The sequence below is a fragment of the Suncus etruscus genome, chromosome 9 (genome assembly GCF_024139225.1).
Source record: "Suncus etruscus isolate mSunEtr1 chromosome 9, mSunEtr1.pri.cur, whole genome shotgun sequence".
Lineage (NCBI taxonomy): Eukaryota > Metazoa > Chordata > Mammalia > Eulipotyphla > Soricidae > Suncus > Suncus etruscus.
The window spans coordinates 29,441,218-29,463,902 of record NC_064856.1 but is presented as its reverse complement, the minus strand read 5'-3'; the positions used below and the strand labels follow the sequence as shown (position 1 = coordinate 29,463,902).

Here is a 22,685-nt window from a genome sequence, read left to right as displayed (position 1 = left end):
CTAGTGCCACTGCGCGGCCCCAATAAAATTAGTTTTAATTGTGGAAGGAAAGTGAGATATCACTTCAATGATACCATTTTGAGCCACAAATTTACAAAAAAAAAAAGACCATTGAAAGCAGTTTTCTATTGAGACATAATGAAATAAAAAATAATATAGAATATTCTTTACCTTGATTAAGAGAGGCGAATTTGTATATATATATATATATATATATATATATATATATATATATATATAAAATACACACATATAGGTAGAAATATGCTTGCTTATGGCTAAAATGTCTCTGCAACGGTGCCTAAATTGTTGGTGACAATGGCTGCTGCCAAAATGGAACTGACAGATTGAAGAACTGGTAGGAGAAAGGATTATTATGTTTACCTTTCAATACCTTCTGAATACTGGAGTCATAAAAAGGTATGACCTACCTAAAAAAAGCAAAACCAGATCTGGAAAGAGAGTACGGTGGGGAATGAGCTTGTCTTGCATCTGGCCAACCTGGGTTCAATCCTGGCATCCCATATTGTCCCCTAAGCCTGCCAATAGTGATTCCTGAGTGTAAAGCCAGGATCACTACCAGGTATGGCCCCAAAACAAAACAAAAAAGCAAAACTAAATTAAATCGAAATCAAATGGAAAAGGGACCGTACTTGCATGTGGTCTGCCCTTCCAGCTTTCATCTGTGGGGTTGGAGAGCTGACTCTGGCCTCTCTCTGAGGCATTTCTGTCCATGCTGCTTAAAGACTGGCGATCCAAATCCACATCCTGAAAGTCAATCAGAGAGAAAGAAAACATTTACTCTTCTTCCATCCACAAATTCAGTGCTGGGGCAGAGAGGGGCTCTTTTAATGCTGCTGCAAGCCCTCCCTGCCAGTCAAGTTCCTCACTTAGTTCTAAGTAAAACTCATGCTGCTCTTCTCGTGGGTGAAACAGAGAGGTCACAAATTTCAATTATCCTCCTGTTCAATTAACCATCCCATTCAAACTGCATATTGGAATCAGAGTGATAGTGCAGCAAGTGAGTACTTGCCTTGCATGCTTCCGACCCAGGTTCAACCCCTGGTACCTCCTATATGGTTCCCAAGTACAGTCATCAGTGATCCCTAAATGCAGAGTTAGAAGACCTGAGCACCACCAAGTTTAGACCAAACACAAAAAACTGATTATTTCCTGGGGCCAGAGTGGTGGCGCTAGAGGTAAGGTGTCTGCCTTGCATGCCCTAGCCTAGGAAGGACCAAGATTCGATCCCCCGGCGTTCCATATGGTTCCCCCAAGCCAGGAGTGATTTCTGAGTGCATAGCCAGGAGTAACCCCTGAGTGTCAAAAGGGTGTGGCCCCACAAAACAAAACAAAAAACAAAACAAAAAATCCCTGCATATTTCCCTGTTTCAAATTAGAGGATACTTATTCAATTGTAACTGTCCAATTTTGTTTTGTTTTTGGGCCATACCTGGTGGCACTAGGGGTTACTCCTGGTTCTGCACTCAGAAATTACTCCTGGAAGGCTTGGTGGACCATATTGGTGATTGATCCCGGATCATCTGCATGCAAGGCAAATACCCTACACACTGTGCTATCTCTCTGGCACCAAGTGTCCAATTATTAAAGCATTTGAGGAATGTAGTAGCTACTTTTTTTTTTTTTTTGGTTTTTGGGTCACACCTGGCAGTGCTCAGGGGTTACTCCTGGCACTATGCTCAGAAATCGCTCCTGGCAGGCATGGGGGACCATATGGGACGCTGGGATTTGAACCACGGACCTTCTGCATAAAAGGCAAACAAACGCCTTACCTCCATGCTATCTCTCAGGCCCCGGTAGCTACTTTTTTATTATTTTCCTCACATGACATTAGGGGTAAAAAAAGGAAAATGCTAAAATCATGTGCTTCATTTTTACGTTGCAATATCCCCAAAGTCTCTTAAATCTAATGACCTGCTTGAGAGAAGCTCAACTGGCTGAAGGCAGGCTTTGAATATGGGAGGCCCAGTTTGGATTTCCTGAACAATGACCCATGAAAATAGAGTTGAGACTAGTCCTTTAGCATTGCTCAGTATGGTCAATCAATTCCTGCCAAATTGAATGTCCTTAGAGCTACCTGGGAATTAAAGGTAGAATTATACACCCTCCTATAAATCAAAGTGGAATTTATTGAGGATGCACTCATACCAGGGAATCCTACATGCAACTGATAGCAACTTTTGTGCTATCATCCAGGCACTAAACAAAAGTATTGGAAAGTGAGATTTGATTTAGGCATTCCCTATGGGTTCTCATGTAAATAAGAAAAACCATTTCATTGATGATGAGGAAAACACTATTTGTGAGAGTTTTAAATAGGGGTTATTTTATAAAATGAACACTAGAACTGGCCAAAGAGTTGAACACAGAAGAATTAAGCACATTATAATAACGTGTAACTCCAAAAGGGCTATTTTCAAAGAATATTTAAGTATATGGAAAGTTGCTCATGATAGTAAGTAAAACTATATGGCTCAGAAGGAAAGCAGATAACATATATATGAGACTTGATCTTATTGCTGAGCACACACTCTCACTTCAATATATTTTTTTGGTTTTTGGGCCACACTCAGCAATGTTCAGGGGTTACTCCTAGTTCTGCACTCAGAAATCTCTCCTGAAAGGCTAGGGGGACCACATGGGATACTCGGATCAAATCTGGGTCGGTTGTGTGCAAGGGAATCACCCTTCCAGCTGTGCTATTGCTCCAGTCCCCCCACCCCCTTTGGTTTTTGGGCCATTCCCAGAAGTGCTCAAGATTTAGACCTGGCTCCACACTCAGGGATCACTTCTGGTAGGCTTAAGGGACCATATGTGTCAGAGGTTGAACCCAGGTCAGCTGCATTCAAGGCAAATGCCCTATCTGCTATACTGTCTCTCGGGCTTGAAGTAAAATTTTTTTGGGGGGTTTTGGACCACACCTGTTTGACGCTCAGGGGTTACTCCTGGCTATGTGCTCAGAAATTATCCCTGGCTTGGGGGGACCATATGGGACACGGGGGGGGGGGGGAGTGGGGATCGAACCGCGATCCTTCCTTGGCTAGCGCCTGCAAGGCAGACACCTTACCTTTAGCGCCACCTCTCTGGCCCCGAAGTAAGTATTTTTTAATTAAAAAATTTATTTATATGGGGCCGGAGAGATAGCATGGAGGTAAGGCGTTTGCCTCTCATGCAGGAGGTCATCGGTTCGAATCCCGGCGTCCCATATGGTCCTCCCGTGCCTGCCAGGAGCAATTTCTGAGCCTGGAGCCAGGAATAACCCCTGAGCACTGCCGGGTGTGACCCAAAAACCACAAAAAAAAAAAAAAAAAAAATTTATTTATAGGGGCCGGGAAGGTGGCGCTAGAGGTAAGGTGTCTGCCTTACAAGCGCTAGCCAAGGAACGGACCGCGGTTCGATCCCCCGGCGTCCCATATGGTCCCCCCAAGCCAGGGGCGATTTCTGAGCACATAGCCAGGAGTAACCCCTGAGCGTCAAACGGGTGTGGCCCAAAAACCAAAAAAAAAAAAAAAATTTATTTATAGTAGTAGGGCGTTTGCCTTATGGGACGTCAGGATTCTAACCACCATCTGTTCTGGAGTGGCAACATGCAAGGCAAACACCCCGCTACTGTGCTATCTCTTTGGCCCCAGAAAAGAGAATTTTTAAATTAAAAAAAATTAAAAATATTTTTTGAATATAAAGGAAAATCTTTTCTATTTTTTGTTTTGTTTTGAGGCCACACCTGGCAACCTCAGGATTTACTCCTGGCTCTCCACTGAGAAATTACTTCTAGCAGGCTCAGGGATCATATGGGATGCCTGAGACAGAACCTAGGATGGCAACGTGCAAGGCAAACACTCTACCTTCTGTGCAATCGCACTGGCCCTTGTATGGTTTTTCTTTGTTTGGCCACACCCAGCTGTGCTCAAAGGTTATTCCTGGTTCTGCACACAGGGGTCACTCCTGATGGCTCAGGAGATCATAAGGAATACTGGGGATCGAATTGGGTTGGCCACATGGAAGGCAAGTAACCTATTCACTGTATCATCTCTCCAGCTCCCCAATATTCCTATACTTTGGAAAAAGACAAATTTGGCGGAGAGTTTTACAGTCATACCCAGCAGTGCTCAAAACTTATTTCTAGGGCCCGGAGAGATAGCACAGCGGCGTTTGCCTTGCAAGCAGCTGATCCAGGACCAAAGGTGGTTGGTTCGAATCCCGGTGTCCCATATGGTCCCCCGTGCCTGCCAGGAGCGATTTCTGAGCAGACAGCCAGGAGTAACCCCTGAGCACTGCCGGGTGTGGCCCAAAAACCAAAAAAAAAAAAAAAAAAAAAAAACCAAAAAACTTATTTCTAGGTCTGTACTCAGGGATCACTCCTGGCGGGCTTGGAGGTGGGATACAGGATATACTCACTCACCAGGAGTAATCCCTGAGGGCTGATAGGTGTGGCCCCAAAACAAAAACAACAAAAGAAGAATCAAATTGTTTATAATACAGTTATTTTGTTTGGGGGGTTTGGGGCCATACCGTGCTACACTCAGGCCTTACTTCTGGCTCTGCACTCAGAAATTACTCCTGGCAAGCTAGGGGACCATATGGGATGCTGGGGATCAAAAACAGGGTCAGCCACATACAAGGCAAACACTCTTCTCTGCCCCAGACAGTTGTTTATTTTTTTTTCTACAGATACAAAATAATTCATGATTGAGTTTCAGTCATGCAATATATAATACCCTTCACCAGCGCACATTTCTTACTACTACCAATGTCCTCAGTTTCCCTCCAGCCCTCCCCCTGCCTGCCTATGGGCAGTTTTCTCCCCGCCCTTTACCCTTCCCTTCTCTTCTCTCTCTCCTCCCCCCACCTTTCCCTTGCAATATTATTACTGAGGGGTATCACGCCTATCACTTTATTTCCTTTTAGCACTCAGTTTTTGTCCAGGCCTTCTACTTCGCTCATTCATTCACATTGTTATGATGGTTTTCAATGTAGTTATTTCTCTAACTGCATTCATCACTCTTTGTGGTAAGCTTCATGTAGTGAGCTGGAATTTACAGTCCTTCTCTCTTGTCTCGAAAATTATTGCAAGAATGTCTTTCATTTTTCTTAAAACCCATAGATGAATGAGACTATTTTGCGTCTTTCTCTCTCTCTTTGACTTATTTCACTAAGCATAATAGATTCCATGTACATCATGTATAGGAAAATTTTATGACTTCATCTCTCCTGACAGCTGCATAATATTCCATTGTATATATGTACCAGAGTTTCTTTAGTCATTCATCTGTTGAAGGGCATCTTGGTTGTTTCCAGAGTCTGGCTATTGTAAATAGTGCTGCAATGAATATAGGTGTAAGGAAGGGATTTTTGTATTGTATTTTTGTATTCATAGGGTATATCCCTAGGAGTGGTATAGCTGGATCAGATGGGAACTCAACTTCCGGTTTTTGGAGGAATCTCCATATTGTTTTCCATAAAGGTTGGATTAGACGGCATTCCCACCAGTAGTGGATAAGAGTTCCTTTCTCTCCACATCCCCACCAGCACTGCTTGTTCTCATTTGTGATGTGCACCAATCTTTGTGGCATGAGATGGTACCTCATATTTGTTTTTTTTTTTTTTTTTTTTTTTTTTTGGTTTTTGGGTCACACCTGGCAGTGCTCAGGGGTTATTCCTGGCTCCAGGCTCAGAAATTGCTCCTGGCAGGCACAGGGGACCATATGGGGCGCCGGGATTCGAACCGATGACCTCCTGCATGAAAGGCAAACGCCTTACCTCCATGCTATCTCTCCGGCCCCCTCATATTTGTTTTGATTTGCTTCTCCCTGATTATTAGTGATGTGGATCATTTTTTCATATGTCTTTTGGCCATTTATATTTCTTCTTTATCAAAGTGTCTGTTCATTTCTTCTCCCCATTTTTTGATGGGATTAGATTTTTCTTTCTTGTAAAGTTCTGTCAGTGCCTTGTATATTTTGGATATTAGTCCCTTTTCTGATGGGTATTGGGTAAATAGTTTCTCCCACTCAGTGGATGACTCTTGTATTCTGGGCACTATTTCCTTTGAGGTGCAGAAGCTTCTCAGTTTAATATATTCCCATCTGTTAATCTCTGCTTTCACTTGTTTGGAGAGTGCAGTGTCCTCCTTGAAGATGCCTTTAGTCTCAATGCAATGGAGTGTTTTACCTATGTGTTGTTCTATATACCTTATGGTATCAGGTCTGATATCAAGGTCTTTAATCCATTTGGATATTACCTTTATACATGATGTTAGCTGGGGGTCTAAGTTCAATTTTTTGCAAGTGGCTAGCCAGTTGTGCCTACACCACTTGTTGAAGAGGCTTTCCTTGCTCCATTTAGGATTTCTGGCTCTACACTCAGAAATCGCTCCTGGCAGGCTCAGGGAACCATATGGGATGCCGGGATTCAAACCACTGTCCTTCTGCATGCAAGGCAAAAGCCTTACCTTCATGCTATCTCTCTGGCCCCGGTTGTTTTCTTTTTTCTTTTTTTTTTTTTTGTGTTTTTTTGGGTCACAACCGGCAGTGCTCAGGGGTTACTCCTGGCTCCATGCTCAGAAATTGCTCCTGGCAGGCACGGGGGACCATATGGGACGCCGGGATTTGAACGGATGACTTTCTGCATGAAAGGCAAACGCCTTACCTCCATGCTATCTCTCCGGCCCCCCGGTTGTTTTCTTTTTTTTTTTTTTTTTTTTTTTTTTTTGTGGTTTTTGGGTCACACCCGGCAGTGCTCAGAGGTTATTCCTGGCTCCAGGCTCAGAAATTGCTCCTGGCAGGCATGGGGGACCATATGGGATGCCGGGATTCGAACCGATAACCTCCTGCATGAAAGGCAAACGCCTTACCTCCATGCTATCTCTCCGGCCCCTAACATTCTTTTTTTTTTTTTTTTTTTTTTTGGTTTTTGGGCCACACCCAGTGATGCTCAGGGGTTACTCCTGGCTATGCGCTCAGAAGTCGCTCCTGGCTTGGGGGACCATATGGGACACCGGGGGATCGAACCGCGGTCCGTCCAAGGCTAGCGCTGGCAAGGCAGGCACCTTACCTCTAGCGCCACCGCCCGGCCCCTTAACTATATTTTTTTTTTATTATTTTGGGGTCACACCCGTTTGGTGCTCAGGAGTTATTCCTGGCTAAGCGCTCAGAAATTGCCCCTGGCTTGGGGGGACCATATGGGACACCGGGGGATCGAACCTTGGTCCTGATTTGTTTTCTTAATGTTCATTTCTTTCCTATCATTATTGGTGTATAAAAAGGCCATTAATTTCTGTGTGTTAATTTTGTAGCCTGCCACATAGGGTTTTCTAAGTATAGTATCATGTCATCTGCAAACAGTGAGAGCTTGACTTCTTCCTTTCCTATCTGGATGCCCTTGATATCTTTTTCTTGCCTGATCATAAAAAGCATTTGTTAAGGTCCAACACCCATCATTGATAAAAATTCTCAGCAAGATGGGAATGAAAGGAACCTTTCTCAATATAGTTAAGACCATCTACAACAAGACAATGGCAAATATTATCCTCAATGGAGAAAAACTAAAAGCCTTCCCTCTAAATTCTGGTACAACACAAGGCTGTCCGCTCTCATCACTCCTCTTCAACATAGTACTTGAAGTACTTGCAATAACACAGGTCTTTAAAACATCGTTTCTAACTGTCTTTTCCTAAAATCTAAATTAATGTTTTTGTTTGTTGTTTCTGGAAGACTCCTGATGATGCTCAAAACTTACTCCTGGCTCTGTACTCAGGAAATACTCCTAGTAATGACTAGGGAAACATATAGGGTTCTGGGTACTGAACTCTAGTCGACTATGTGCAAGAAAAATATCCTGCTTGTGACACTCTTTCTCTGGCACATCCAAATCTAATCTTTTTTTTTTTTTTTTTTTTTTTTTTTTGTGGCTTTTGGGTCACACCCGGCAGTGCTCAGGGCTTATTCCTGGCTCTAGGCTCAGAAATTGCTCCTGGCAGGCACGGGGGACCATATGGGGCGCTGGGATTCGAACCGATGACCTCCTGCATGAAAGGCAAACGCCTTACCTCCATGCTATCTCTCCGGCCCCTAATCTTTTTTTTTTTTTTTTTGGCCACACCCAAAAAAAGTCGGGGTTATTCCTGGCTAAGCACTCAGAAATTACTTCTGGCTTAGGGGGACCATATGGGATGCCGGGGGATCGAACCATGGTCCTTCCTTGGCTAGCGCTTGCAAGGCAGACACTTTACCTCTAGTGCCACCCCACTGGCCCCCCAAATCTATTCTTTTTTTGGGGGGGGTTTGGGCCACACCCGGCAGTGCTCAGGGGTTACTCCTGGCTATCTGCTCAGAAATAGCTCCTGGCAGGCACGGGGGACCATATGGGACCAACCACCTTTGGTCCTGGATTGGCTGCTTGCAAGGCAAATGCCGCTGTGCTATCTCTCCTGGCCCGCAAATCTAATCTTGAGCTGTTTCTTTTCTCTACCTTTACGAGGGACTCTAGAGAGACAGAATTTCAAATATGCATATTATCTGTGTGAAATTACTTAAGAGAAAAATCTATAAATAAAACTTTTTTTTTTGCCACACCTGGTGAAGTTCAGAGGTGACTACTGGCTCTGTGCTCAGAAATCACTCCTGGCTTGGGGAATCACATGGGATGCTGGGGAACCAGGTCTATCCTAGATTGGCCCCAAGTAAGGCAAATGCCTTACCACTGTGCTATCACTCTGGCCCTGATAATATTTCTTTTTTGCTTTGTTTCTGGGCCATACCCAAAGGTGTTCAAGGGTTACTCCTGGCTCTGCACTCAGGGACCACCCCTGGCATTGCTTAGGGGACCATATGGGGAGCGGGGATTGTACAGGAGTTGGCTGTATGCATGGCTAGTACGCCCTTTCTCTGTACTACTGCTCTAGCTCAGATATCACTCCTGGCAGGCTCAGGGGACCATATGGGATGCTGGGATTCCAACCACTGTCCTGCATGCAAGGCAAATGCCTTGCCTCCATGCTATCTCTCCAGCCTCTCTCTCTTCTTTTCTTTTGAATTTTGGGATACACAAAGTGTTCAGGGGACAATTCTGTTGTTAAGGACTATGTAGTACTGGGGGTCAAAATGGGGCCTCTATCATGCACAGCAAGTAATGGAACCTATGGGTTTCTTTCTAGTCAGATTTATCTGCATTCCCATTTGAAGAGCACAAACTCTTTGGATTGCTTTTGTTTTTGGATCACACCTGATTGTGCTCAGGGATCACTGCTGGTGGTACTCAGGGGACCCTGTGTGGCCCAGGGCTTAAATCTAAATTTAGCCACCTGCAAGTCAAGCATCTTAATACCTGACCTATTCTTCTCTGGTCCTGTGTTTTTTTTTTTCTGTTTTTTTTTTTTTAATGTAATCTAAAACCAAAGACAAAAAACCCAAATAACTTACCAAATGCTTCTCTGATGAATCTTCCTCTATTCCTGCAGGTCTCCATGTCAGCAAACTTTAGAGGAATCAAGAGAAGGAAAAAGGTGGGTGTGAAAGATGACTGATCTCAGGCTTTAAAGCAGAAACAAACAGCAGTAATGGATTAATACTCACACATGTGGGATGGTTGTTTTGAAAATATCCAACATACAATTGCACGTTTCATCCCAGACATCAGGACTAAATTTCTCTCCGTTGGATATGACTAAATTTTCTAAGCAATTTGTACCTGATCGAGCCAACTGCTCATTATCTACAAAATAAAGCAACATTTAAAAAAGTAAAATTCGGGGCCGGAGAGATAGCATGGAGGTAAGGCGTTTGCCTTTCATGCAGGAGGAATAACCCCTGAGCACTGCCGGGTATGACCCAAAAACCACACCCACACACCCACACCCATACCAAAACCACACCCACACCCACACCCACAGAGTAATATTCAACTCCTATTTGATTCTTTTTTGTTTGTTTGTTTGTTTTTTCGGGTCACATCCAGCAGTGCTCAGGGGACCATCTAGGATGCCGGGATTCCAACCACTGTCCTTCCGCATCAAAGGCAAACGCCTTATAACCATGCTATCTCTCCGGCCCGCTATTTGATTTTTTTTTTTTTGGGCCACACCCATCGGTGCTCAGGGGTGACTCCTGGCTGTCTGCTCAGAAATAGCTCCTGGCAGGCACAGGGGACCATATGGGACACCGGGATTCGAACCAACCACCTTTGGTCCTGGATCGGCTGCTTGCAAGGCAAACGCCACTGTGCTATCTTTCCAGGGCCCCGCTATTTGATTCTAATCCCTCACACTGCATAATGTGAGCTGAGGGACAATGTAGGTTTCTAGGTTTGTTTTTACCCATACCCTCTGGTGCATGGGGGCTTATTACTCGTTTGGTATTCAAGAGATGATATGGTGTCAAGGATGGAATCTGGGCTTCTTGACGTGCAAAGCTGCATGTAGTAGCATTTAGCCCACTGAATAAACTCTATGGTCCAGGATTTTATTGTTTTGATTATTTATCTTGGTGGTCCATACCAAGCAGTACACAAGGATCACTCCTGTCTTTGTGCTTAAGGATCACTCCTGACAGGGCTTGGGAGACCAGAGGGGTGCTATTAATCAAATCTGGGTTGGCTACATGCAAAGTCAGCACCCTACCTACCATACTATTGCTCCAGACCCCTGGATCAGTTTGTGAATTAATAAAGTACTACAATAGCATTGATTGTTTTATAGTTTAAAACTTATAGTTAATAGATTATTAAGATATAAAATTTGGGGCCCGGAGAGATAGCGCAGCGGTGTTTGCCTTGCAAGCAGCCGATGCAGGACCAAAGGTGGTTGGTTCAAATATCGGTGTCCCATATGGTCCCCCGTGCCTGCCAGGAGCTATTTCTGAGCAGACAGCCAGGAGTAACCCCTGAACATCGCCGGGTGTGGCCCAAAAACCATAAAAAAAAAAAAGATATAAAATTTGGGACTACAGAGATAGTAAGTACCCAGGCAGATCCCATATGATCCCCTAAGCCCCTCTAGGAGTAATCCCTGAGTGCAGAGCCAGAAATAAGCCTTGAGCACTGCCGGGTGTGGGGTAACTTCCAAGAAGATATCAAATTATCCTAATTTTATTGATAGAGATAAGAAAAGCTCAAACAGTTGCTATGTATTGGGATCTTGAATGATAATACAGTGAGGAGGGCACTTGCCTACCTAGGTTTGATCCCTGACACCTTACACGATCCCCTGAGTAACAATAGAGTGATCCCTGAGTAGAGATCAGGAGTAAGCCCTAAACATCACTGGGTGGGGCCCCAAAACGAACAAAAATATGATATACTGCCAAGAGTGGCCCCCAAAAAACCTGAAAAATATACACATTAAAAACAAACAAACAAAAGATGGACTAGAACAGTAATACAGCAGGCATTGCCTTTCACATGCCTGACCTTGGTTAGATCCCCAAGCCCTCAAGAGTGATTCTTTAGTACAGAACCAGAAATAACCTCAGGTGTGGCCCCAAAACACAAGACATACAAATAACAAAAAACATGCCTTTCTCACACTTACATTCATTGCAGCACTATTTAAAATAGCCAGACTCTGGAAACAACCAAGATGCCCTTCAACAGATGAATGACTAAAGAAACTGGTACATCTACACAATGGAATGTTATGCAGCTGTCAGGTGAGAAGAAGTCATGAAATTTCCCTATACGTGGATGTACATGGAATCTATTATGCTGAGTGAGTAAGTCAGAGGGAGACAAATTGACACAGAATAGTTTCTCTCATCTATGGATTTTAAGAAAAATAAAAGACATAATTGTAATAATGGTCAGGGACAATAGAGATGAGGACTGGAAGGACCAGCTCACAATACGAAGCTCACCACAAAGAGTGGTGAGTGCAATTAGAGAAATATATACACTGACAACTATCATAACAATGAGTGAGGGAAGTAGAAAGCCTGTCTCAAATACAGGCGGGGGGCGGGGAGGAGGAAGCTGGGGGGCATTGGTGATGGGAATGTTGCACTGGTGAAGGAGGGGTGTTCTTTATATGACTGAAACTCTATTACAAACATGTCTGTGAATCAAGATGCTTAAACAAAAATGGACACAACTGTGTTGCCAGCCCATATGGTGCACACATCTTCCCTTTAGAGATGTGTACTTTCTTTTTTTTGGAGGGGGGTCACACCCAGCGGTGCTCAGGGGTTACTCCTGGCTCTGTGCTCAGAAATTGCTCCTGGCTGGCTCGGAAGACCATATGGAGTGCCAGGATTCGAATCATTGTCTGTCCTGGGTTTGGCTGCATGCAAGGCAAATGGCCTACTACTGTGCTATCTCTCTGGTCCCTAGAAATGTGTACTTTTTTTTGTTTGTTTTTTGGGTCATACCCGGCAGCGCTCAGGGGTTACTCCTGTTTTAATGCTCAGAAATCGCTATCTCCATGCTATCTCTCCGGCCCCCAGAAATGTGTACTTTCATGCCAGGCTATGTACTTGCACTCTCTCAGGCACGTTACTCTTTCTCTTTCTCATCCTCTTCCTCTCCTTTCTCAGAATCTTAAAATAAAACCTGCTTTTGCTTAAAAAAATAAAAGTGTACACTGATATAGCCAAGAAAATAGCTTAGTATGGGCCCGGAGAGATAGCACAGCAAGAAAATAGCTTATGAGATGCCTGGATTCAAACCATCATCTGTCCTGTGTTGGTTGCATGCAAGGCAATGCCTTACCTCTGTGCTATTGCTATGGCCCCATGTAAAGCCATGCTTTTGAAGTGTATACTTTACTTTGAAAGTAAAGTAAAGCCATACTTTTGAAGTGTATACTTTACTTTTATCATTGCTCTTTGAGTTGTGTGCGAACATTTAGAAGTTTTATCTTATCCCAAAGAAGCCTTGTATTCATTATCAGCCACTTCCCATTTTCTTTTGTTTGGGGCCATGATGGGTGGTCCCCAAGGCCTGCTCCAAATACCAAATAGGTACTTGGGTAGTAGAGGGGCCGTGCATGGTGACAAGAATCAAACCTAGACATGCAGGCCCGGAGAGATAGCACAGCGGTGTTTGCCTTGCAAGCGGCTGATACAGGACCAAAGGTGGTTGATTCGAATCCTGGTGTCCCATATGGTCCCCAGTGCCTGCCAAGAGCTATTTCTAAGCAGACAGCCAGGAGTCACCCCTGAGCAACGCCGGGTGTGGCCCCCCCCCCCCAAAAAAAAAAGAAAAAGAAAATAGCTTAGTAGTAGAGTATTTATCCAATGTATATGTAAAATCTAGATTTGATCCCTGTACCACATACACACACAGAAAGATGAACTACATTCAATTTTTATTTATTTTTGGGGGGCTATACCTGATGGTGCTCAGGGCTTACTCCTGGCTCTGTGTTCAGGGATCACTCCTGATGGTACTTGGGGATCAATATGCAGTGCAAGGGATTGTACCTGGGTCAGCAGCATGCAAAGCAAGTGTTCTATTTCATACATTCAATTTATTATTATTATTATTGTTATTATTATTATTATTATTATTATTATTATTATTATTATTATTTTGGTTTTTGGGTCACATAGCTGCACTCAGGGGTTCCTATTGGCTCTGCTCAGAAATCGCTCCTGGCTGGCACGGGGGTTCACATTGCCCTACCACTGTGCTATCGCTCTGGCCCCATTCATACATTCAATTTTAAAAATATTTCATAGGGTTAGAGAAATAGAACAGGTTTAAAGTGCCTGCCTTGAACGCAGCTGATGATGGTTAAATCAGTGACACCATATCGTTGTCCTCAGAGCACCTCTCAGAGCAATCTTTAAGCACAGAGTAGGGAGTAGCACCTATGCACTGCCAGGTGTGGCCCACACCTACAGTATCACCCCTACCAAACTGTATTAGAATGAGATTGTAAATAATTAAAATTTAATTAACTTGCATTTTCACCAATTACACACTGCATTCCTTGGCATTAAAGCTGTTCTTTTCTATGTTGAAGCGCTTATTCTTCTCAGGAAGGACTATGTCAGAAAAAGTAATGCCCCAGAGACACAAGAGTACCTTGTTTCACACACCACTGTAACTGTGCAAATACATCAGAAAGAAGCACTTCATTCAGAGCTTCATAAAATTGGGTGAACACATCACAGATCGCATAAAGGGCATGATTGCAAGTTGTTGTCATCCATTCGGATTTCTGGAAAGATCACAAAAGATAATGTATAAAAGTCACTTTTGGTGGGATGAGATTGACATGCTAATCAAAATATAAGCAAAACAGGACCCAGGAAAATGCTCACAGGGTTGGAGCTTATGTTCTGCATGTGGAATCCTGGGTTTAACCTCTGGCACTGCAGACTCAACACACACACCATTAACATTTCTGGGAGTGTTTTCTGGGGCCTAAGCACTGCTGGGTGTGGCCCCCTAAAAATAAAATTACCAAAACTGTTCTGAAAAGCAACCTGATGATGTAACCAAATGTTCATGTCCACCAACATAGTATAAAGACCTTGAGAGAGATTATCCTTTTCCTACTCCATGGTCCCGAAGGGAAAAACAACAAGAGACTTGGAAAGGTTTACTCATGTTTTTCTGGGAACAAAACAAAAAGAAAAGACAGCTCAGGGAATGGAATGATAGCACAAAAGGTAGAGCATTTGCTTTGCATGCAAAGACCTGGGTTTGATCCCTGACATCCTATATGGTCCCCTGAGCCTGCCAGGATTGGTTTCTGAGCATAGAGCCAGGAATAACCTTAGTACCACTGAGTGTGGCCCATAAAAAAAAAAAAAAATCTCAAAGGGCTGGGGTGCAATCAAAGGACTGGGGGCATCTACTAGGGGTAGCCCTTGAATCCTACCAGGTTATGTTCCTTTGGAGACCAAGGATGTAGCTCAGGTACAACATAGGCCCTGCATATGAGAAGCATAAGATTGGATCCCCATCACTACTGATATACTTTCCTTTTTTTCCTTTTTTTTTTTTTTACTGATATACTTTCAGTGAATTGGTTCAGCACAACAGTAAAAAATAACAATGAAAAAAGTCCTGCAACTGTCAACATCATCTCCTAGTAAAATTTGATTAAAAACCTTAAAAAAAAACCAAACCTTGGGGCTGGAGCAGTGGCACTAGAGGTAAGGCCTTGCTAGCCTAGGACGAACCGTGGTTCGATCCCCCAGCATCCCATATGGTCCCCCCAAGCCAGGAGCAAATTCTGAATGCATAGCCAGGAGTAACCCCTGAGCATCAACAAGTTTGGCCCCAAAACAAAACAAACAAAAAAAGCCCCAAACTTTTATTTTCAGCACCATGGCCTGAATGTGCTCTACCACTGAGCCACATTCCAGAACCTTTAATAGATTTTATTTCCTTAGTAGATTTTTTTTTTGGTTTTGATTTTTTTTTTTTTTTGGTTTTGGGGCCACACCCGGCATTGCTCAGGGGTTACTCCTGGCTATCTGCTCAGAAATAGCAGGCACAGGGGACCATATGGGACACCCGGATTCGAACCAACAACCTTAGGTCCTGGATCGGCTGCTTGCAAGGCAAATGCCACTGTGCTATCTCTCCGGCCCCTGGTTTTGATTTTTGGGTCACACCCGGCAGCTCTCAGGGGTTACTCCTGGTTCTATGCTCAGAAATCACCCCTGGCATGCTTGGGGGACCATATGGGATGCAGGGACTCAAACCACTGTCCTTCTGCATGCAAGACAAACACTCTACATCCATGCTATCTCTCCAGACTCTCCTTAATAGATTTTTAATTATTTATTGTTTGTGCATCTCAAATAGTGCTCAGGAGGTCCAGGATCTGAGCTGTGGAGCTGCTCTGGGGCCTTCAAAGCTGCACCCACGGAATACTTAAGGTACCCTGGATTGAACCAGGGTTCCCATAAACAAGGTAGAGCCTGAATCTATATTCTATTGTTTTGGCCCCCATTAAAAAAATGTTTGGAGGAATCTCCAGCAGTGTTCAGTGAGCGTAGGATCACTCCTGTGATATCTGACCAACTGGATTGAATGGTTCAATGTACGGGGCTGGCGAGGTGGCGTTAGAGATAAGGTATCTGCCTTGCAAGTGCTAGACAAGAAAGATCCGTGGTTCGATCCCCCAGCGTCCCATATGGTCCCCCAAGCCAAGGGCAATTTCTGAGCCCTTAGCCAGGAGTAACCCCTGAGCATCAAACAGGTGTGGCCCGAAAAGAAACAAATAAACAAACAAAAAAATTACATGGATGGTTCAATGTAAAGATCTGGAAATGTACTGGGGTCTGATGGTGCTGAGTGGGGTCCTGCCCAAACTAGTGATCTTCAACCTTTTCATACCTACAGACTAGCCCAGTGGTTCAGTGGTTGAAGAACACTGGCTAAAAGCATCTCTATTGAAGCAGAGGATCACAAGTTACAATTGTGGAGTGTCACATGTGCCAGGTGTGTGATCTGGGCAGCTCTGGCTTTGTGAGCCTGGCAGCCGGCTGTCCTCAGACCCCAGTACCACGGACTGTTTCTGGCTGCCCCAGAGCCAGATGTGCATGTGCACTAGGCCAAGTGTGTAAGCCCCACAGCCTGGGCATCACAACTCAGGAACAAATGAAGGCAGAGCTGAATATCACAACCCAGGAACAATGACAGGAAGGGGAGATGGGATAACTGTAAAAAGAAAAACATTTCTTTTAACAAAGACCCCCAACTTTAGCAGCTCTGCATTTTAGCTACTGCTATTATTGCTTTGGGCCACACCTGAAGGTGCTCAGGGCTTATTTCTGGCTCTACCCTCAGCAGTCACTGTGGCAGGCTCTGAAAACCATATAGGATGTAAACTGGGTTGGCAGCATGCAAGTCAAGGGCCCTACCTGCTGCACCAGAGCTCTGGTCCCACGCTCCCATATAGCTTCTGGCCTACCAAGTCTCTGAGGGTTCGTGGAAGATCCAGCAGGGCTTTCTTTATTCATCACTCACCTCTGACTGCTGCTCAGGAAGTTTCATATTATCATAAATCCTGAAGACGATCCGAAATAGGTCCTGCCACCAGTGCTTCTCAAAAGTGTGGCCGTAGCTCTTCATGATCTCAAACATGACTGTGAGTCCTCTGGAGGAAACAACCAGAGTAGAGGAGGGAATGGGCTTAGGGAAGTAACAGTGCAGGAGAGCACGTGGGGTCAGCAGAGTGAGCACTTCGGGGTTCAGGGGTAGTAGGGGCATCTCCTTGAGACAGTTACCTTGTCCGCACGTCAAGCTTGCATCTGTTAATGATGCAGGAAAGTTCGAAGAGGATGGGGAACCAGCCTCGGACCCAGACCCTGTCACCAGGAGCCACATTCATGTCATCACTGGTGTATTCTTGTAGCACCTACAAAGTAAGTCACTCTCAGATGCCAACCAAGCAAGCAATGAAGAGAATCAAAGAAACTAGATGAGGGTGAAAGTCCCAGCTTCCATTTTTTGGAATGCTCCATACAGGATGAGCAGGGATGTATGAGGATGAGCACTGAGAGCACAAAGCAGCATCTCTGAGACCTACCTGAACCAATGTTGAGTTTGTGTGTGTGTGTGTGTGTGTGTGTGTGTGTGTGTGTGTGTGTGTGTGTGTGTGTGTGTGTGTATGTTTGGGGTTTTTTTTTTTGGGCGGGCCCACACCCGGTGACGCTCAGGGGTTATTCCTGGCTATGCGCTCAGAAATCGCTCCTGGCTTGGGGATCAAACTGTGTCCATCCTAGGTTAGTGCAGGAAAGGCAGAAGCCTTACCACTTGCACCACCACTCCGGGCCCCAGTATTGAGTTTTACAAGGAGCTGGAAGAGAAGATAGCAAGAGTTCAAGGGTAGAGGAATTCTTACATTATGAAGAGCACTGAAGGTCAAATGGGAATGGAAAAACCATCCAGGAAGATTGGGTACCTTTTTCTTCCTGGGAAGGCACTGTTAGAACATGTCACTCAAACTAACAATAGCATCTACTATGAACGAGTGTTTGCTATGGGTGCTTCACAAAAATCAACAATCCTCACAACAATGCCATCAGCCAGAAACATGTAACAGCCCCACTCCACAGATGAGTTCAGAAACATCTAGCTTTGAAGCTGACAGTATAGCAGATATGGCATTTGCCTATTATTTAGCCAACTTTGGTTGGATTCCCAGCATTGCAGATGGTGCCTATGTCCCACCAGGATTGAGCCCTCCTCAGGAGTAACGTCTGAGCACCACTGGATAAGACTCCCCCAAACAAAAACAGAAACATCTACCTTCTTCAGTTTTGCCTCACTCAATAGTTTTGGGGGGTCATACCTGCGGTTCTCGGGGCTTACTTCCGGCTGTGTGTGAAGTGGAAGTACTCACATACAAGGCAAGCACCTTAACTGTACTATCTCTTTGGATCCCAGATTTGCCAAATTTTAGAAGCTGAAATATCATGGTTTGTTATAAAAAACAAATGAAGTGGAAAATGACTAAAAGACTAGAATGCCTGCCTCCTTCCCCTTTTTGGTTTGTTTACTTTGTTTTTTTGGGCCACATCCAGCAGTGCTCAAGGGTGACTCCTGGCTGGCTCTTCACTCAGAAATCACTCCTGATGGGCTCGAGGACCATATGGGATACCAGGGGTCATAGCCAGGTCGGCTGTATGCAAAGCAATGTCCTACCCACTGTGCTACAGATAGCTCCAGCCCCAATGGAATGTCTGTGTTGCACTTGAAAAGAGATTCTTGGTTTTGCATGAGTCCTGGGCACAACCAGGAGCACTCTCTGAATACTGAGCCTGGAGAAGCTCCCCAGAAGATTCAAGCTACAAAAGCAGCACCCTGAAATACAGGCCCAAGTTTGAATGATCATGGTCTTTATTTTTTTGGTTGTTTTGGGGCCACACCCAACTGTGCTCAAGGACTTACTCCTGGCTCTGACCTTAGGATCACTCTTGATGGTGCTCAGGGAACCATACGCGGTGTTGAGGATTGAACCCAGTCAGCTGTGTGCAGAGCAAACACTCTACCCACTGTATTGTCTCTCTAGGCTGTGCATTTCTAAGAAGAGAAGTAGAAAATTCTCTGCAAGATCTCTTTTCCTGTCCATATAAACAAGCAGAGGGGAGACATACCCGAGGCCTCTCAGAGACGTACTTCCCGCAGAAGCGGATGAGACGGATGGCTTCCATGCTGGTGTCTGGGAAAGCAGCATTGCAGGCAAACTCTGATAAGCACTTCACAGCATCCTGAAAGGAGTCGATGGCGGCGGGGAAATGATGCTGGAAAATAGATGCTGGGGAAAGACAAAGCACATAGTTTCCTTTTTTTTTTTTTTGGTTTTTGGTTTTTGGGTCACACCCAGCAGCACTCAGGGGTTACTCCTGGCAGGCTCGGGGGACCATATGGGATGCCGGAGTTCGAACCAATGACCTTCTGCATGAAAGGCAAACGCCTTACCTCCAAGCTATCTCTCCGGCCCCAGCACATAGTTTCTAAGACCAGGGTTTAGAAATGGGATGCTCTCTCTTCTCTGCTCTCTCTCTCTCTCTCTCTCTCTCTCCCTTTTTTTCAACCTCTCTTTGTTTTTGGGCTACACCTGGTAGTGTTCAGGGGTTAGTCCTGACTCTGTGCTCAGATATTACTCCTGGCAGGCTCGGGGACCATATGGGATCAAACCTGGGATGGCTGGGTGTATGACAAATGTGCAACCTGCTATGCTATCAATTGGCCTTTCCTTCCTTCCTTCCTTCCTTCCTTCCTTCCTTCCTTCCTTCCTTCCTTCCTTCCTTCCTTCCTCCCTCCCCCCTCCCTCCCTCCCTCCCTCCTTCCTTCCTTCCTTCCTTCCTTCCTCCCTCCCTCCCTCTTTCTTTCTCTCTCTCTCTTTCTTTCTTTCTTTCTTTCTTCTTTCTTTCTTTCTTTCTTTCTTCTTTCTTTCTTTCTTTCTTTCTTTCTTTCTTCTTTCTTCCTGCCTTTCTTTCTTTCTTTCTTTCTTTCTTCTTTCTTTCTTTCTTTTCTTTCTCTTTCTTTCTTTCTCTTCTTTCCCTCCCTCTTTCCTTCCTCCCTTTCTTCCTTTCTTTCTTCTTTCCCTCCTTCCTTCCTCCCTTCCCCCCTCCCTCCCTTCCTTCCCTCCCTCCCTCCTTCCTTCCTTCCTCCCTCCTTCCTTCCCTTCCCCCTCCCTCTCTCTCCCCCTCTCCCCCTCCTCGTTTTTGGGTCATACCTGGTGGCGTTCAGGGGTTACTCCTGGCTCTACTCCTGGCAGGCTTGGGGGAACCATATGTGATCCCAGGATTCAAACCACCATCCTTCTGCATGCAAGGCAAACGCCCTGCCTCCATGCTATCTTTCTGGCCCCTCCTTCTCTCTCTTTTACCACATTCCTCATGAATTAATATAGTGAGTTCAGTTGGGCTACACTAGTTCCTAGATTCAAAAAATTCTGAGATGTGCCTACAAGAAAAGTGACCTAGTGATAGAAGCAGGTGAGAGATGAAAACTAAGTGTCACCAGGATGCTCAAGTATGTTGTCCTTTCTAACTTTGCTATTTGAGGGTGGAGCCTGAGAACCCTTTAGGGTGGCCACAGTGATCTGCATGTATTATCAGCCTTTAGTGGTCTAGTCCACAGAAGCTAAACACAGTGAGGCCCCACTTTTGGGCCTTAGGCACCTTCCTTCATTTCAGGTTCTACCCAAAGACACACCTCAAGCGAGGTGTCTTGAAGGTAAAGCAAAACAGAGAAAGTCAAAGAGCAAAACAACCACACAGGAAGCTCAGGCTTTCAAAAATCCTACAGTTACCAAATAAGAGAAACACATGAGTAGCAGGTGAAAGAAAGTGAAAATGTTAAAAGATTCTCAGACAATAGAATTCCCAAAAAGACTGAGAATAAACCCACTACATGAAGGAGAGGCAGGAGCAGGGATTTCCGGTCAACTTGGAGGGGAGGACACTGCCCTGGGGACTGAAATGTTACTGTTAACACCAACTACAATTCCTCCTAATGGTGTTACTTTCCTGTGCCTGTTTCCTTTCTGGCAAAATGGGGGAGATTAGTGAATGCCATTTCTTATCATTCATGGCAGCTGTGTTCTACGATGTTGCTCAGAACATGGATCAAGCAAATTCTTTTTTTTTTTTTTTTTTTTTTGGTTTTTGGGCCACACCCGGTGACGCTCAGGGGTTACTCCTGGCTATGTGCTCAGAAGTCGCTCCTGGCTTGGGGGACCATATGGGACACCGGGGGATCGAACCACGGTCCGTCCTAGGCTAGCGCAGGCAAGGCAGGCACCTTACCTCTAGCGCCACCGCCCGGCCCCAAAATTTCTTTTTTTTTTTTTTTTTGTGGTTTTTGGGTCACACCCGGCAGTGCTCAGGAGTTATTCCTGGCTCCAGGCTCAGAAATTGCTCCTGGCAGGCACGGGGGACCATATGGGACACTGGGATTCGAACCGATGACCTCCTGCATGAAAGGCAAATACCTTACCTCCATGCTATCTCTCCGGCCCCGGATCAAGCAAATTCTGAGAGAACAAATATGGTTTGAGCCTCTAGACACAATATTTGGATATAAAAGTTAGGGTGTGCCTAGGTAGGTGTGTGTATGTGCGTGCATGCGTGTGTGTGTGTGTGTGTGTGTGTGTGTGTGTGTGTGTGTGTGAGAGAGAGGGCAATGAGGGTTGTGCCTAGGTTAGTTGTGTGTGTGTGGTTATTTTTAGATACCTTAGTATGTATTGCTGGTTCAGTATCATAGAACCAATAGCCAGCAGTCCAGTCTCAGGACAGTGCACCCCTACTAAAGATGTTTTCTTAGCAAGCGCTGCTCAGACTCCTGCAGACTGCCCTTCAGCACTTCACTGCTCTTTTTCTTTTTGATTTTTGGGTCACACCAGGTGGTGTTCAGGGGTTACGCCTGGCTCTTCACTCAGAAATCGCTCCTGGCAGGCCCGGGGGGGGGGGGGGGGGGAACGGGACCATGTAGGATGCCAGGATTCGAATCACTGTCCATCCTGGATCAGCTGTGTGCAAGGCAAACACCCTACCACTGTGCTATCTCTCCAGCCGCACACGTGGGTCTCTGCAATAATCACAGAGGCACTGGGAGTGCTGGTTTGAGAGTGGTGAAGACACGTGTACACTGAAGCAAACATGAGCTATGCTTCATTGTTGTCTGGATGTCAAATACTGAGCTTATTCCCAGGCACAATTTTAGAAAATGAAACTGCCAACAAGTATCTTCCCTTCCGGTTGGAAGGGAGAGCAGATTCACTTACTGACAATGTGCCCTGTGGTCTGGAAGGCCAGCTCCACAATGTTGCCATCATGGTCTGAGGCTGCCTGGTGGAATACGGCAAAGATGTTCTTCCAGCCAGAGCGGATGTTGGCAGCCTGGGAATTCACCATCTGGGCGATGCAACGAATCACCATGTCCCGAATGGTTGGAGATCTAAGGAAGAAATGAGGCTGCTGTGAGTCCTGGACTTGGGCAGTGAGGTAGCTTATCACTCAGAAGAAGTTGCTTTTTTTTGTTTGCTTAAGTCATAATTGACATTTACTCTAACACACATATTTGAGATAACTAAAAAACACTTGGGCTCTGGCAACAGATCTGAGACCAGAAAGGCAGAATGAGGGAAACAGGGAAAAATAAACATAAAATAAAAAAGAAAGATTGTAGACTCAGGACTGGTACAGTGGTTCAGAGCACCTGTCTTGTCACCCTGTACATGGACAGTCAATCCCTGGTGC

At 45.0% G+C, this 22,685-nt stretch overlaps 1 protein-coding gene across 1 annotated transcript in view; it reads right to left on the bottom strand.

The window, feature by feature from the left end:
* ARFGEF2 (ADP ribosylation factor guanine nucleotide exchange factor 2) overlaps window positions 1-22,685 on the bottom strand; it is a 133,506-nt gene that overhangs the window by 10,080 nt on the left and 100,741 nt on the right. The window contains exons 27-34 of the mRNA XM_049781364.1: window positions 22,211-22,383; window positions 19,074-19,234; window positions 17,202-17,332; window positions 16,942-17,071; window positions 14,038-14,173; window positions 9,594-9,732; window positions 9,441-9,495; window positions 654-768 (exon numbers count right to left, since the gene is read on the bottom strand). Of these exons, the coding sequence (XP_049637321.1) occupies window positions 654-768; window positions 9,441-9,495; window positions 9,594-9,732; window positions 14,038-14,173; window positions 16,942-17,071; window positions 17,202-17,332; window positions 19,074-19,234; window positions 22,211-22,383 (1,040 nt within the window). The remainder of the gene's footprint in view (window positions 1-653; window positions 769-9,440; window positions 9,496-9,593; window positions 9,733-14,037; window positions 14,174-16,941; window positions 17,072-17,201; window positions 17,333-19,073; window positions 19,235-22,210; window positions 22,384-22,685) is intronic.